The sequence below is a fragment of the Solanum pennellii genome, chromosome 2 (assembly GCF_001406875.1).
Source record: "Solanum pennellii chromosome 2, SPENNV200".
Taxonomy (NCBI): Eukaryota; Viridiplantae; Streptophyta; class Magnoliopsida; order Solanales; family Solanaceae; genus Solanum; species Solanum pennellii.
Genome location: NC_028638.1, coordinates 4,036,205 through 4,049,491, shown reverse-complemented (window position 1 = coordinate 4,049,491; position 13,287 = coordinate 4,036,205). Strand labels below are relative to the sequence as shown.

The 13,287-nt window shown below is 35.8% G+C and overlaps 1 protein-coding gene across 5 annotated transcripts; it reads left to right on the top strand.

Annotated features, from left to right (window-relative positions):
- The first annotated feature begins 409 nt into the window (after nucleotides 1-409).
- LOC107008996 (pterin-4-alpha-carbinolamine dehydratase 2, mitochondrial) lies at nucleotides 410-12,963 on the top strand. 5 transcript variants are annotated; one of them, XM_015208232.2, is made up of 8 exons: nucleotides 412-538; nucleotides 706-759; nucleotides 838-884; nucleotides 1,563-1,666; nucleotides 10,141-10,226; nucleotides 10,292-10,415; nucleotides 11,905-11,973; nucleotides 12,628-12,963. In XM_015208232.2, exons 2-8 carry the CDS (start codon nucleotides 733-735, stop codon nucleotides 12,732-12,734), a joined length of 564 nt encoding a protein of 187 aa, XP_015063718.1. In that variant the 5' UTR covers nucleotides 412-538; nucleotides 706-732; the 3' UTR covers nucleotides 12,735-12,963. The 5 variants fall into 5 exon arrangements, with proteins under 5 accessions (XP_015063722.1, XP_015063720.1, XP_015063718.1 ...); XM_015208236.2 differs by lacking the exon at nucleotides 706-759 and having other exon boundaries at nucleotides 410-525; XM_015208234.2 differs by lacking the exon at nucleotides 706-759 and having other exon boundaries at nucleotides 411-538.
- Nucleotides 12,964-13,287: the final 324 nt, after the last annotated feature.

Genomic DNA, 13,287 nt, shown 5'->3' with positions numbered 1-13,287 from the left:
CGTAATAATTTTAAAAAATAAGTGTTTATGATGTATGTCACTTTTATTTGAATTTGTCCATTAATTTATGTCTTATATTATATTTTTTTGCAATTTATATTATTTAAAAATTTACAATAAATATAATTTTATATCACATTAAAAATTATATAAAGTAATTATTATAAAAGAAATGAAAGATTTATGTTATGAAATAAGAAAATAAAAATAAAATAGAAATAATAATATAATATTGAGGAGAGAAGATTTTTTTTTACTTTAGAGAGTAAAAAAAAATTATGTTGAAATTGAATGTCTGAAAACAATAAAAAATCATTATATTTAAAGAGTAAAATAGAGGATTGGACGGAGATGTCTGGGTAGGAAAGTGACTGCTGGCTATAAATAGAGGATTGGGCTGGAGATGTCCTGGGTAGGAAAGTGACTGCTGGCTACGACGTTGAGTTTTCCGATAGAGTGACGGTGGCAACGAAAATTTAGCCTTTTTTTTTTCCAAGAAGAGAAGCTGGTCTTTTTTTTAAGAAGGTAATTGGAAGAGGTAATTCCTTTTTTTAAAAAATGGGATGAGATGGGGTGTATTTGTATTTTCAAAAAGATTTAATTTTTTTTGATTATATTAATTTGGACCTAATTTAATTTAATAAATTTTTTAAGTGAATTTGACCTTTTGTACTTCTTCTCTCCATTTTGTTCAATTTTTTCAAGTTATCAAAAAGGTGGCAGGAATCATCGATGATTCGAACGCTTCAAGCTCGTCTGGCAAATCTCTTGGACACTTTTTTTTTCCTCCTCTCCGTTGTTGTACTTATGTATTGACATTCTTTTCAATTTCTTCAGATATCGTTTACATCACTCTCCCAAACCTTGTGCAGAAACAATGGAAGGTACTCACTCAAATTCATTTTGGTTTCTTCACTCTCAATCTCGTTATGTATATGGGGTTGTTACTCTATTTATCCCGAGCTTTATAAATTGTGTATGGGTAATCAATTTGTATTATAGATCTCTACAATCACGGCCTCTCCTCTTTATTTATTCACTCCTGATTTCCCTAGGTTTCATAATTTGTCAAAATTAAAATTAACAAAAACTGCATTGCTTTAGCCAATCATGTCCACATTTTTTATTAGTATTCTATGTTTATCACTATCTCATTGTTTGATTGTAAACTTTATCCTATTTGCACTTCATTTAGTAAATAAAAGGTTGTAATTTATAGGTTTTTGTAGGAAACAATATGATTAGAAATGTCAAGTTTGTGAACAAACAACCCAATTTGCCGGAGGAATGATTTGCTCAGGTCCATAATTTGTGTTATAAAAATGCCTTACATTATGCTACATCACTTCTGTCCCTATCTGTCACGGTCATCTATTTCTCTTGCTTCACTATGGTTCCAATATGATTTATATTACCTTCTCAAATTCAGGATATGTTTGCATTTTCCTATACTTCTCTTTCCCTCGTTAAAGTTCTATACACGCTCCTTCTTTCCCAATCCACACCATTACACCTAATTTTAGTGTGAATTATTCCATGTGCATATTTATATGCCTATACAGCTCAAATACACATGTAGCTGGAACTGGGGTAATGTGCAGTAATCTTGCAGTGTCAGCAAAAACTAACACTCATTACGGGATTAAGACTTTGTCTTCAGCAGCAGGTGTGTCATTGGATCTCATCAGCAACTTTTTGTATCTTTGATAGTGAAATCTTTCAAGGCAACTTTTTCTGTTTGTTTGTCACACCCCGATTTCAAGTCGAATCATGATCGGCAAGTGGTATCTCACGAACCTTATTTACCATCTTGTTCTGGTCTAGATCTAGTATGTCATGTAAACCAACATTTATTCAAAAGTCACTGTACTTTTGTCTGAAATTTCATTTAAATGATATTTTTATACTTCTCAAAGCTGTGAAATTAGAAACACAAAGTGAAATTGAAAACTCAACTACTCAACTTTACCATGTATATGTCTATGAAGACTACAGAATAACGGACGGATAATTTAGGGCAAGGATTCCCAGGAATTCCTCAAAATAATTGAATATTTTACCAAAACTAATGAGATTCCACGAACCAAAAGCAGAGTTCACCTAACAACTACTAGAGTGTGAGGGAATGATCTAGCCCATAGCCTGCTTGTCCACAAAACCTGACCTGCACATACATCAACGTAATACTTGATGAAAATCTAATGATTTCAAGATGAATTCTTGTTATTACTTGCGACTAGGAGTAATGATTTAATGTATTACACGGTAGGATCTTACTTTCTGTGATGAATTATTACACTTGATAAAAACTCCCCAAACTCAAGCCATAGCCTTCTTGTTCTTGTTAAGGGTAAAAAATTCCACTTCTGCACTTATATATATATAGGTATGGGGTTCATTTTCATGGATGAACTTAACACAGGGTTATAAAGTTTGTCATGTAGAGCACTTTCCATGCTGAGACATGAACTTAGCATGAACTTGGCATAAGACTCTAAATTATGTCCTTAGAGTCAGACAACAACATGAACTTAGCTAGCTCCTCTCCATCTTCAAGACATTTTCATGATTCCTATTATGCCATCTTCATCTTGTGGCATTAGCTATCACCTTAATCCATTCATTAGGGTTGTAGTTAGTCCAAATGAATATCAAAGAATTTTGGGGCCTTGCACATTGGCATCCCTATTATTGGTCTAATATTCCATAAATCATGTGGGTATAAATTGCTTGTTTAAGTTTTCCTTTTTTTTTTGTTGGGGGTGGGGGGAATTGGGGATTAGGGTGGGATTAGAGTAGTTTTCTCAGCTTAATGAGACTGCACAATCAAAATGGTAGCAGCAGTGAATGTTATTTTATGGACTTTTCTGGAGAAACATTAAATAAAGGAGCAAATATTGATGTTTCACACTAAATACACTGGTATTACAAGAAGAAATTTGAAAGCAACCACTTGGACCTTGCTAACGCCATAAAGTACATCCTTGGACATGTATGAAATTTATTTATACTATACATAACATTAAAGGGTCACTTGGTAATGTGTATTACAAAATGCTGAATAAAGTGTATGAGTAATGCTTGTATTCGTTATGCTTGCATCAGTTTTTATGCATTGTTTGTTTGGTGTATTAAAAATAACATGCATTGCATAATTTCCAGAAAAAAGTATTTTTTACCAAAATAGCCTCAACAAATATGGTGGAAAGGATGTGGACAAGGTTTTGACGGGCAATTGTATCTTTCGTCATGCCAATGCATGCATCAAAACCCTTTGCATTACTAATACCATGGTTCCATGTATTAGTAATACACAATAGAGTGCATAGCAAATGAAATCATTAGTTATACGTAGGTAAAAAATTAGGAGCAAGTTGGGTACTAGTAATACACAAAGCTAATGCATGCATTGTTTTTCTAATACACTCTACTAAGCGACCCATAAGATTTCACAAGTTTCAACATTCGTAGGCATTCGAGAGGCTAGAACTCTCCCAGATGTTTCTCGTTCTTTTCTGAATACCTCCCTCAAATTGCCCTGCCCCTTCCCTCCAAAAAAAAAACAACCCAATAGATGTGAAACTGTCTCATAACAGTTAATAAGTTTTTCAATTGTTTATTTTTTGCCTCCTTTTATAAGTTTTTATAACATGAGGCTCATCATTACCCTTTCCTTTAAGAGTTACCTTGTCCTCAAGGTGAAAGTCGGGAAATTGTAGATCGATGATTGTATAGTCCTCCAAAGTATTCTTATATTCTAGCAGGGCCTTCCACTTGATTAACTTTAGCATTGATTAGCTTTCTAGTCTTCCTCACTTCTTCAGGCACAACCTGAAGCTCCAAATCTTGGGTAAGAAATGGAGGTACGTTTTGAGCAGGAGTAGTTGGGAGCAAGCATTTCCTCCACTATGCAACATGAAACACTGGATGAATGCATGCTCCAATCGGTAACTCCAACCGAGAAGCTACAGGATCAAGCTTTTCTAGAATCTTGTAAGGGACAAAAAAGTGGGGATTGAGTTTTTCATTGATCTTCTTAGCCAAAGAATGTAGTTTATAGGGAAAAAATTTGAGATATACGTATACCATTTCGCCTCTCTCAAAAATCACTTTTCTATGATAGGGTTGTGAAAGGTAAGCGCCTTATCGCCTTTGGCGAGAGTCGAGACGAAGCAAGTCCTTGTCGCCTATTACTAGTGAGGCGAGGCGATCTCAAAAGGTCGACAAAAGGCGAAAATAGGGGAGTGGCGATGCGTCAAGGCGACAGAGGTGTCACCTTTTTTTTTCATAAAAAAGGTCCGATTTAATAATAAAAAGGCAATATTAGGGTTTATTTGGTGTTTTGGACAAACACGACTCTCTTCTCTTTTTTTTCTCTCTCTAGCTCAACTTCTCTTTCTTCATTTTTCTTCTTCAGTCATATGCTTTGCGACCTTAGCAGTTATGTTTTTAGCACTTTTTCTTCTTCTTTCCTGTTCTTTTTTTTGTGTCTGTCGACACTCGGCAGTGTCCAATCCCTGTTTTTTAAGTTCTATTATTGCTTGTTAATTATCTTATGAATTATTGAGTCATTCAAGTTCTAAAGTTTTAGTATCTAGTATTTATTGGGAGTTATTGAATTGAAATATTTGTTAATACATTATCGCTGTTGTGGTTTTCGATACATATATATATACACACATATATATATATATATATATGCAATTAAATATTTTAAGTTTTTGGTATTAATTAACGCCTCAATTCAAAAAGGGAGCGCCTCGTCGCTCGTCTCGGCACGAGGCGAGGCAGACCCTTGTTGCTGTCCAAAACACTACTTGGGATGTAGATCAACTTGATTCTTCATTCTTTGTTGTGCTTGTAACAAATGTTCATTTGAGTTCAGTCAAGATCAAATTTCTAGAGCGCACCTGCTCATTTACTTCTTCCACCACTGAAGTAGTGTCATCCATGTGAAAACTGATAATGGATCCCTTTCGTATAATGCTCTAAAGGGTGTCATATCTATAGATCTGTTAAAGGATGTATTAAACCAATACTCAGTTCAAGATAACGAGTGGGACCATTTCTTAGGATTTTCTCTTGCCATACAACAGAGATATGTCTCCAAACTCCTAGTAACCCTTTTTGTTTGCCCGTCCATTTTTGGATGATAGGAAGAGCTATAGCGCAAGGTAGCACCAACTATTTTGAATAGTTCCCTGCAAAATTGGCTTATGAACACAGTCACAATCAAACACAACAAATTTTAGGAAATCATTCCTTTATGAAAAAGTGGCCACATCATTAACATTAAAAGGGTGTGAAAGTGGAATAAAATGTGCATACTTACTAAGATGATCCGGCACAACCAGTATAGTATCAAACTTATGAGATTTATGAAGACTAGTAACAATAATGAAGTCTAGACTTACATCCTCCTATACATGATGAGGTATAGGCAAAGGTTGGAGTAACCTTGCAGGACTCAAAGTTTGAGCCTTGTTCTTTTGTCAAATTTCAACCTAGCAATGAGGTCTTGATCATCCCTATTCATACCTTCTAATACATATTCTTGGATAGCCTCTTATATGTGCAAGATACCTTGAATGACCTCATATAAGAAAAGAATGAAACTCTTTCAATAGCCCAGGTATTTGAGATAATCCTTTTGGCAGAATCAAGCGTCTGTTGATTAGTAGACATCCATTCTTCAAGCTCTAGTTGTCCTGAAATTGACTTTTGCAAAATAGAAGCCATTTTGACGTCTCATTGTACTTCTTGGTCCCATTCCTCCCTGCCTTTATGTTTCCAAATTGAGAACACATATAACTTTGCAAATTTTCCGCGTCTAGACAATGCATCAACCACTCTATTGTGAGCACATGGTCTGTACTTCGATCTCATACTTATAGCCCATGAGTTTGAAAACTCATTTTGACGGATTCTCATCCATAACTCTTCGTTCTAGCAAAAATTTAAGGGTTTTTTTTTGGCCAGTTTAAATGATGAAATGATGGCCCATAAAGTAGTGATTCCATCTCTTGACAACCAACAATATAGCCATTAGCTCCCATTCATATACTGAACATTGTCTTGCTGTAGAAGAAATGATTCGATTGAAATAGGCAATATGTTTACCATTTTGCATTAAAATTGCACCAACACCAAATCCCAAAGCATCATGGGAGAAAAGTTCCGCATTGCTAAACGGGTATTTAAGGCATAACCAACGTCAATACCTCAACTGCTTGTTGGGTTCATTCTCCCTATGAAAAATGAGCAGCAATCTTATCATAATCTTTGACAAATTTTCTGTAAAATCTGCTAAGTCCCAAAAATCGTAGCAAAGACTTGATATCTCTAGGAACTGGCTAAGATATCACATGCTCAATCTTGGAGGAGTCAGTTTGCACTCCTTCAAAGTAGATGATATGGCCTATATATTCAAGTGAAAGCTGACCAAATGTGCATTTTTTCTTGTTGATTATTAGTTGAAACTGGTAGAATATTATCCAAAACAACCTTCAAATGCCCAAGATGTGAAGATAGTCCCTATTGTAACTCAAAATATCATCAAAGCTTTTGCAAATGATTCGTGAAAATCCAGTGATGAAAAGTCGAGGGTACATTGGTCAAGCCAAATTGTATGACTACAAACTCATAATGTCTCTCATGGGCGTGAAAGGCTGTTTTTGCGTCATCTCCAGCTTGAAAGCTAATTTGATGATAACCTGACCAAAGATCCAACTTGGAAAATATGGTGGCTCCCTTAGCTCATCATTAAGAGCCCGATTATCCACACAAATTTTCCAACTTCCGTCCTACTTCATAACTAGTAATACTGGACTAGAGTATGGACTAGTTCTAGCCGTAATGATTCCAACAACATCATCTCTTTGACCAAACTATCGATCTCTACTTTTTGAGAATGAGGATATCAATATGGACGAATATTCGATGGTTGTGCTCCACATTGAAGGTTAATCACATGATTTCAAGAACGACGTGGTGGTACCGTGGTAGGTCCAAGGCTCACCTACTTGGTTACTTCTGGGTAATCAAGTAATAACTTTTCAGTCTTCTTGATTTTATAGATGCTTCATCTTCAGTTATTGTTACTTGATTCAACTCAATCAAGAATCTCTGGTTTCCTTTTTTTTTTTAACTAATTGGTCATGGCTTTGAGTGACACAACTGTCCGAACCATACATGGATCCGTCGAAGCAACACCGATCTTCCCGCATCTGTGAATCTCATGGTAAGAACTAAGAAGTTTCCTATTGACCCTCATCTCACCTAATGTGACTAACCTATTGGTGGGTAAACTTGTGAATGGAGTTAATGCTACCATTACTCTCACAGAAGTCACAAATTGGACCAACAACAGCTCGAAGCAGTCTTTTGGTCCGAATATTTATGAGATGGGGAATGACTTATTCCTCTTTGAGTTTGCTTTTAGAACTATAGCAGAGCAGGCAGGTGGTGGTCGGTGACTGAACTTGGAAGAATTCGCCGGTCAATCTACAATGGTGGAGCCCACTACTCGGGCTGTCGAGGAAAAACATAGCACCGAGGTAACCTTCACTAGAATAATGGGACTTTCTTTGCACTTAAGGTCTCAAAAAACTTTCAAGGCAATTGGCGACGTCTGCGGGGGTTGGGTCGAAACAGAAGAAGAAACACAATTGAGGGTCCGAGGAGATGGGCGTGATACCCCAAAGGATGTGAAGGTTAAAAGTGGTGGGGCTTTATATGTTAAGCAAATTTGATCGGAAGCTTCGATGAGGGTGGTGGTCGGCGACAAGAGCAACTTCGGTTGCCCTAATTCTTTTAAACAATGGTTCTTTGCTGAAGAGCCAAAAGGCAAAGAGGTGAGTGCTTTTAAGGATTCTGGTCAAAGTACAGAGGTGGGCCCACATGCCCATGTTGGAACACATGGCAAACCTAGGGAACACAAGATGAGAGAGTTTTTGGGCCAATTCTTTAATGGAAATTACAATAACCCAGTCCTAAAAACATTAGTGAAGGACAAAGGCCAAAACATAATTTAAACCTTTTATCCAAGTCACAAATATCTCAAGAGGGGCATGTACATACCTCTAGATAATAGAAATCATATGAGCTATAGGGGAAACATTGCAGAGACCTGATGGAGCTGAAGACTCCTGCCTCAAAATTTCTAGAGGCGTTCAATAACTAGGAATCGAAGTGGGGGAAGTTGAAAGGTAACCAACAGGGAAAGATGATGCAAACGCAGAAATTCCAACATCCGATAACATGCAGATCATAGAAATGTCGAAGAAAATCCTAGTCAATTGGAAGAGAATGATCAATTTGAAGGGCAATATAGGCAATGTGTTTCAGATAACACCATGCAAATTCAACAAGTTCTTGATGCAGAACCGGTATCCACGGCCAGAAATAGATATGGGAAAGTCGCGCTAGCATCCTTATCACACTCGGATGACCAACCCAATTAGTATCATGTGCCTCTTTCATCAAGCCTTTTTCACGAATGACTCCTCCTATTTTTGATGGTGAGAGTTATCAACTATGGGATTTGAGAATGGAAACCTACTTGGAGGCTCTTGATCTTTGGGAAGCCCCGGAAGAGCATTATGAAATTACTCACCATGGGCCAGATCAAGACTCACTAGAAAAGATGACACTGAAGCGCACATAAAGCGAGAAGAAGCGATCAACACGTTTTGAGCCTCACTTCAGGGCTTAAGCGCGCTTAAAGCGCGCCTTTGATAACATTGGTCCAAGGTAGAAGCAACTTTGTTTGCTGTTGTTACAACAACTATTTTCATGAGAATCATCGCTCTCACATCACCAAAAGAAATTTGGGATCATATAAAGAAAGAATATGTTGGAGATGAAAGAATACGAGGAATGAAGGTACTATATTTAATGAGAGAACGAAAGAGTCACAAACACTCAAGGAATACTCTAGGAATACTTTGATAGATTGCTTGGTATTGTTAACAAGGTAAGACTGATAGATTGCTTGGTATTGTTAACAAGGTAAGATTGCTGTCCGAAATTATCTTGACAAAAAATTATTAAATTTTTTGCACGTACAGGAACAAAGGAGACTCATGAGGCAAGATGACATGGTTGAAGGAGAATTAAGTTAACCTCAAAACTCAAAGCAAAAGTGAATTCTTGAAGAATTACCCACCTTGTTAGCACCATGGCAAAAATGGACATCCTCCATATAAATGTTGGAAGAGACTAGATGCACAATCCAAGATATGCAAACAACATGGTCATGAAATTGTGATTTGCAAAAGCAAATTTCAAAAAGATGAAGTAGTTGCCCACGTCACCACTGAAAAAGAAAAAGATCACTTATTTTTGACAACCTACTTTTCAATTAAAAAATGATTTTTGGATGATTGACTGTTATATACGAAAGAAATCTTTTTAAAGAGTTCATTTCTATGAAAAATAAAAAAATTAGGATTGATAATGGTGACTGTATTCATACAAAATAAAAAGGGACCATTGCAATTAAAACAAATTCAGGTACCAAAATAAATATGTTCTTTATGTGCCTGATATTTGTGAAAGTTTATTGAGTATCGGTCATCTAATGGAAAAAGGGTTTAAATTATTATTTGGGGACAAATATTGTCGAATTTGATTCTACTAAGCAAGAGATTAACAAGTTGAAATGAGAGACAAAAACTTCTCATTTAATCCAACAAAAGATGCACACAAGCCTTGCAAGACAAAAGATGAATTGGCAAATTTGTTCATGAGGTCAATTCCAACAAAGTCAGTTCCTCAAGCAAGGAGGAACTGCAAGCAAGGAGGACCGTTAGAATTATGCTTTTGAATTGTAGTAACTTTATTTTGCTGCTTTAGTTTTTGAATAAATCCTAGTTAATAATTTTTTAAGTTTTTCCTATTTATTAGTAATTACTAATTAGTTTGTTAAGATATATTTTTCCCAGAGTCATTCTAGGCTAGTTCATTATTATCTTTTTACTTCTTTTGTTCCTATAAATGTAGAGTTCAAGAAAGCAAAATAATAGTTCTCTTTGACCTCATTGAAGTTTTTTTTTTCATTATTCTTTCTCTATTGATTTTTAATTTCTTTATTAAAAAACCAACAGAGACTATTTTTGATTAGTTGAATATTCATTTCAGTTTTGTCAACTAAGAAGTGTGTACCATGCAACACAAAGGATTTAAGGCCTATGACTGAAGAAGCTGCCAATCAGTTGATGCCGCAGGTTTGCAATTTTAACGTGTTTCAAGTAGACAGTCCTTTTACATCTGCTAACACTTCTTTGTGCAGGTGTCGGGGTGGGATTTGGTGAATGATGGTGGCACACTGAAGCTGCATAGGTCCTGGAAGGTCAAGACTTTCACCAAAGGATTGGAGTTCTTTCAAGAGGTGGCGAGTGTTGCAGAAGCTGAAGGTATATGTACCTGTGTTTTACCCTTCTTATGAGTGTATCATATTGTTTTATGTGTCATGATCCGTGGATTTATCTTTTGTTAAGTTTGTTTCAAATTTTTCTTCTGTGCATAATTTATTGTTTCTACATGTTTTTCTTTTACTTTAGACAGCCACTTACCTTGTCTATAAAATCTGGAATTCTAATTCTTCATATTCTATCTTAGCATTTATTAGTACAGTTACTGCCTTGTAATAAAATGAGGGGTGATAAAGGAAAGACCTGGCTTTTATCTTCTGACACACATTGTCAGTTCCATAAATCTCTCAATATCTTCTCAAGTATGAAATTTTAGTATCTTCCTCAAATTAGTGAATCAGACAGGATTTCTTTGTCCAATATACAAAGTGGTGAATCAATTTTCATAAATTTGATCGTAGATGTGAGGTACTTCTACACAAAAATCCGGGAGGGTACACAATATGCAGCATTGTTTGTCTGCTGAGCACGTCAAGCATGGGTTAATACATAGATTTCTGGCTTTATCATAAAGGAATAGACTTTACAAATTCTGCTTCTCCCCAGCTGACGTCTGTCTGCTACTTAAGCCTCTAATAATAACCCAGTTATCATCAAGCATTAAACGCTTCATGAGCCTAAATTTGCCAGCACATAATATTTCAACTGAAGAAATGGGGCATCTTTTCCATGTTGACATAGCACCAGCTCTTTGATTTATGTCATCTTCAGTGTATTTTGGGCATATTAATAGCACTTTTGAAAGATGGAGCATGAAGTACTCTCATAGCCAAGTGCACCAAACACCCTTGCAGTATCTGGTCATACTACTTTCAATAGACCTAATGACTTGAAAGAGCAATTACCCTGCAGTATCCTTCCCATATTTGAAAAATCAGCAGCCTAGTAATCTTTCAAATCCAAAATTAATTCTACGTACCACAGCACTGCGAGGAAATCTCTAGGAAGAACTCGATAGCTTAAATTTGCAGTTTTTATAAAATTATAACTTATTCTGCATCAATGATCTCGTTTCAAAGATAATTGATTGCTGCATAAGCACCTATTGCATGTAATGTATTGGTTTCAATATTAAACTTCCTCTAGAACATGCAAGTGTTACGGAAAATCAAAGTGCTGATTATGATGTAGCAGCTAAAATAAGATTCTGGAATACTGTTAAAGGGATAGACAAAGGTTAGCAAGAGGAAGCTGTCCCCTTTTTTTCTTTATTCCCAAGTTGTGAAATGAGACTGTATTTACTTTTGGGAGTTCAAAGTCTCTTGCATGTAGCAGTTTCAAAAGAAGTCTAATGCAATAATTCTGGCCTGTCATCCCAGTTTGATTGCAGCTTCATTTCACCTTCTAGTTAGCTTTGTCTGACCCAATTTTTTTCTATATATATTTTCGGGAAGGTTCTTACACACGTTATTCGCATTACATAGTTGGATTAGTTATTTTTTCAGTAAGAACTCTTGTTATTTTTCTGCAGGTCATCATCCCGATCTTCATCTTGTTGGGTGGAATAATGTGAAAATTGATATATGGACTCATTCTGTGGGTAAGAATTGTAATTTTGAACTCCATTTATTTTCCTCCTTAACATATACAAGCTCATGTTGTTGTTCAGTCCCTAGCTTGTTAGCTATGTTTTTTAGGATAAGAATATTACTGAACCAAGTATACACTGCTCATGTATTCATGAAGGCCTTTTGTTTTGTTTGCTCAACTCTTCAGAACTCACATGCAGAGAGGTAGGATGATGTAGCTTTGAACTAGCTTTAGTCTGGCATACTCTATGAGTTACAGGTTTTACGTGATTCTGCGAGAAGTGTATGTCTGTATTTAGATGATTGAATGTCCATTGAATAATACCCCTTTCGGTTTAATGTGTTTGTCCTATTTTGACTTTGACACATAGTTTAAGAAAATAAAAGACTTCTGAATCTTGTTTAAAATAGAAATATGTCAAAAATATTAAAATGCCCATTAATCTTGTTATCTTAAACATGCCATGTGGAAAATTAGAACTAAAGATTTGTCAAAGAGGGAAAGAGTCGTGTTTGAACGGACTAAACAGGAAAGTAGGCCAAATAAATTGAAATAGAGGGAGCGGATTGTTTTGGAGAATTTTCTGTTTGAAAATGTAGAGAAGCTGCCTTTCATGAAAAAGCTTAAATCAAAGTTAAAATGTTTTAATTGTTTTCTTCCGCAGGTGGACTCACAGAAAATGATTTCATACTAGCTGCCAAAGTTAATGGGCTTGATGTGCAGGACCTTCTCAGCAAGAAACTTAGCAAACCAGCACAAAGCAGTGGTTAACCTTCCAAGTTTAGAGTTGTATTATGATGTTAGTTTCTTATATACTAGATATCATGGGCATTTGGGTACTGTTGTTATTTAAGAAATGAAATCTAGAGGACATCGTCTTTTCAAGGGGCATTTTGTTAATACTATGAGACACATTTAAAACGTATTCCAATTGTTTGGCGACATGGTTCATATGCTGATTCTGGTCTTTGTTGAGGAATTAATGAATTTATCTCAACTACCTTCTCTCTGCATCTTTCATGACCGTTGAACAAAAATTAACCTACAGTTTCTCAAGTCATGCAAACCTACAGTTGTGGACCAGTGGTAGTTCAAATTCTAATAGAGAAGCTAGGCGATCTCATTTCCCTTGTTTCCTATATTTAAGCCTTGATAAACAGAATTTTCCACAATTGTAGGTTTGATGAGCAAAGTTCCCCATTACGCTTGAGGGAGGTATTTATATTTGGTTTTTTAGTTAAGGTGCAGATGTACTGGTTCAAACACCTCTCTTACTTACAGAAATAAGAAAGAAATAGGTATGCGGAAAGAGTTATTAGTGGAC

Bases quoted from the DNA above. Each gene is read 5' to 3' on its own strand.
- LOC107008996 (XM_015208232.2), top strand. From the start codon at position 733: ATGATTCGAACGCTTCAAGCTCGTCTG. The intron at 885-1,562 runs GTACTCACTCAA...ATGCCTATACAG, and splicing joins TTGTGCAGAAACAATGGAAG to CTCAAATACACATGTAGCTG. The intron at 10,416-11,904 runs GTATATGTACCT...ATTTTTCTGCAG, and splicing joins GAGTGTTGCAGAAGCTGAAG to GTCATCATCCCGATCTTCAT.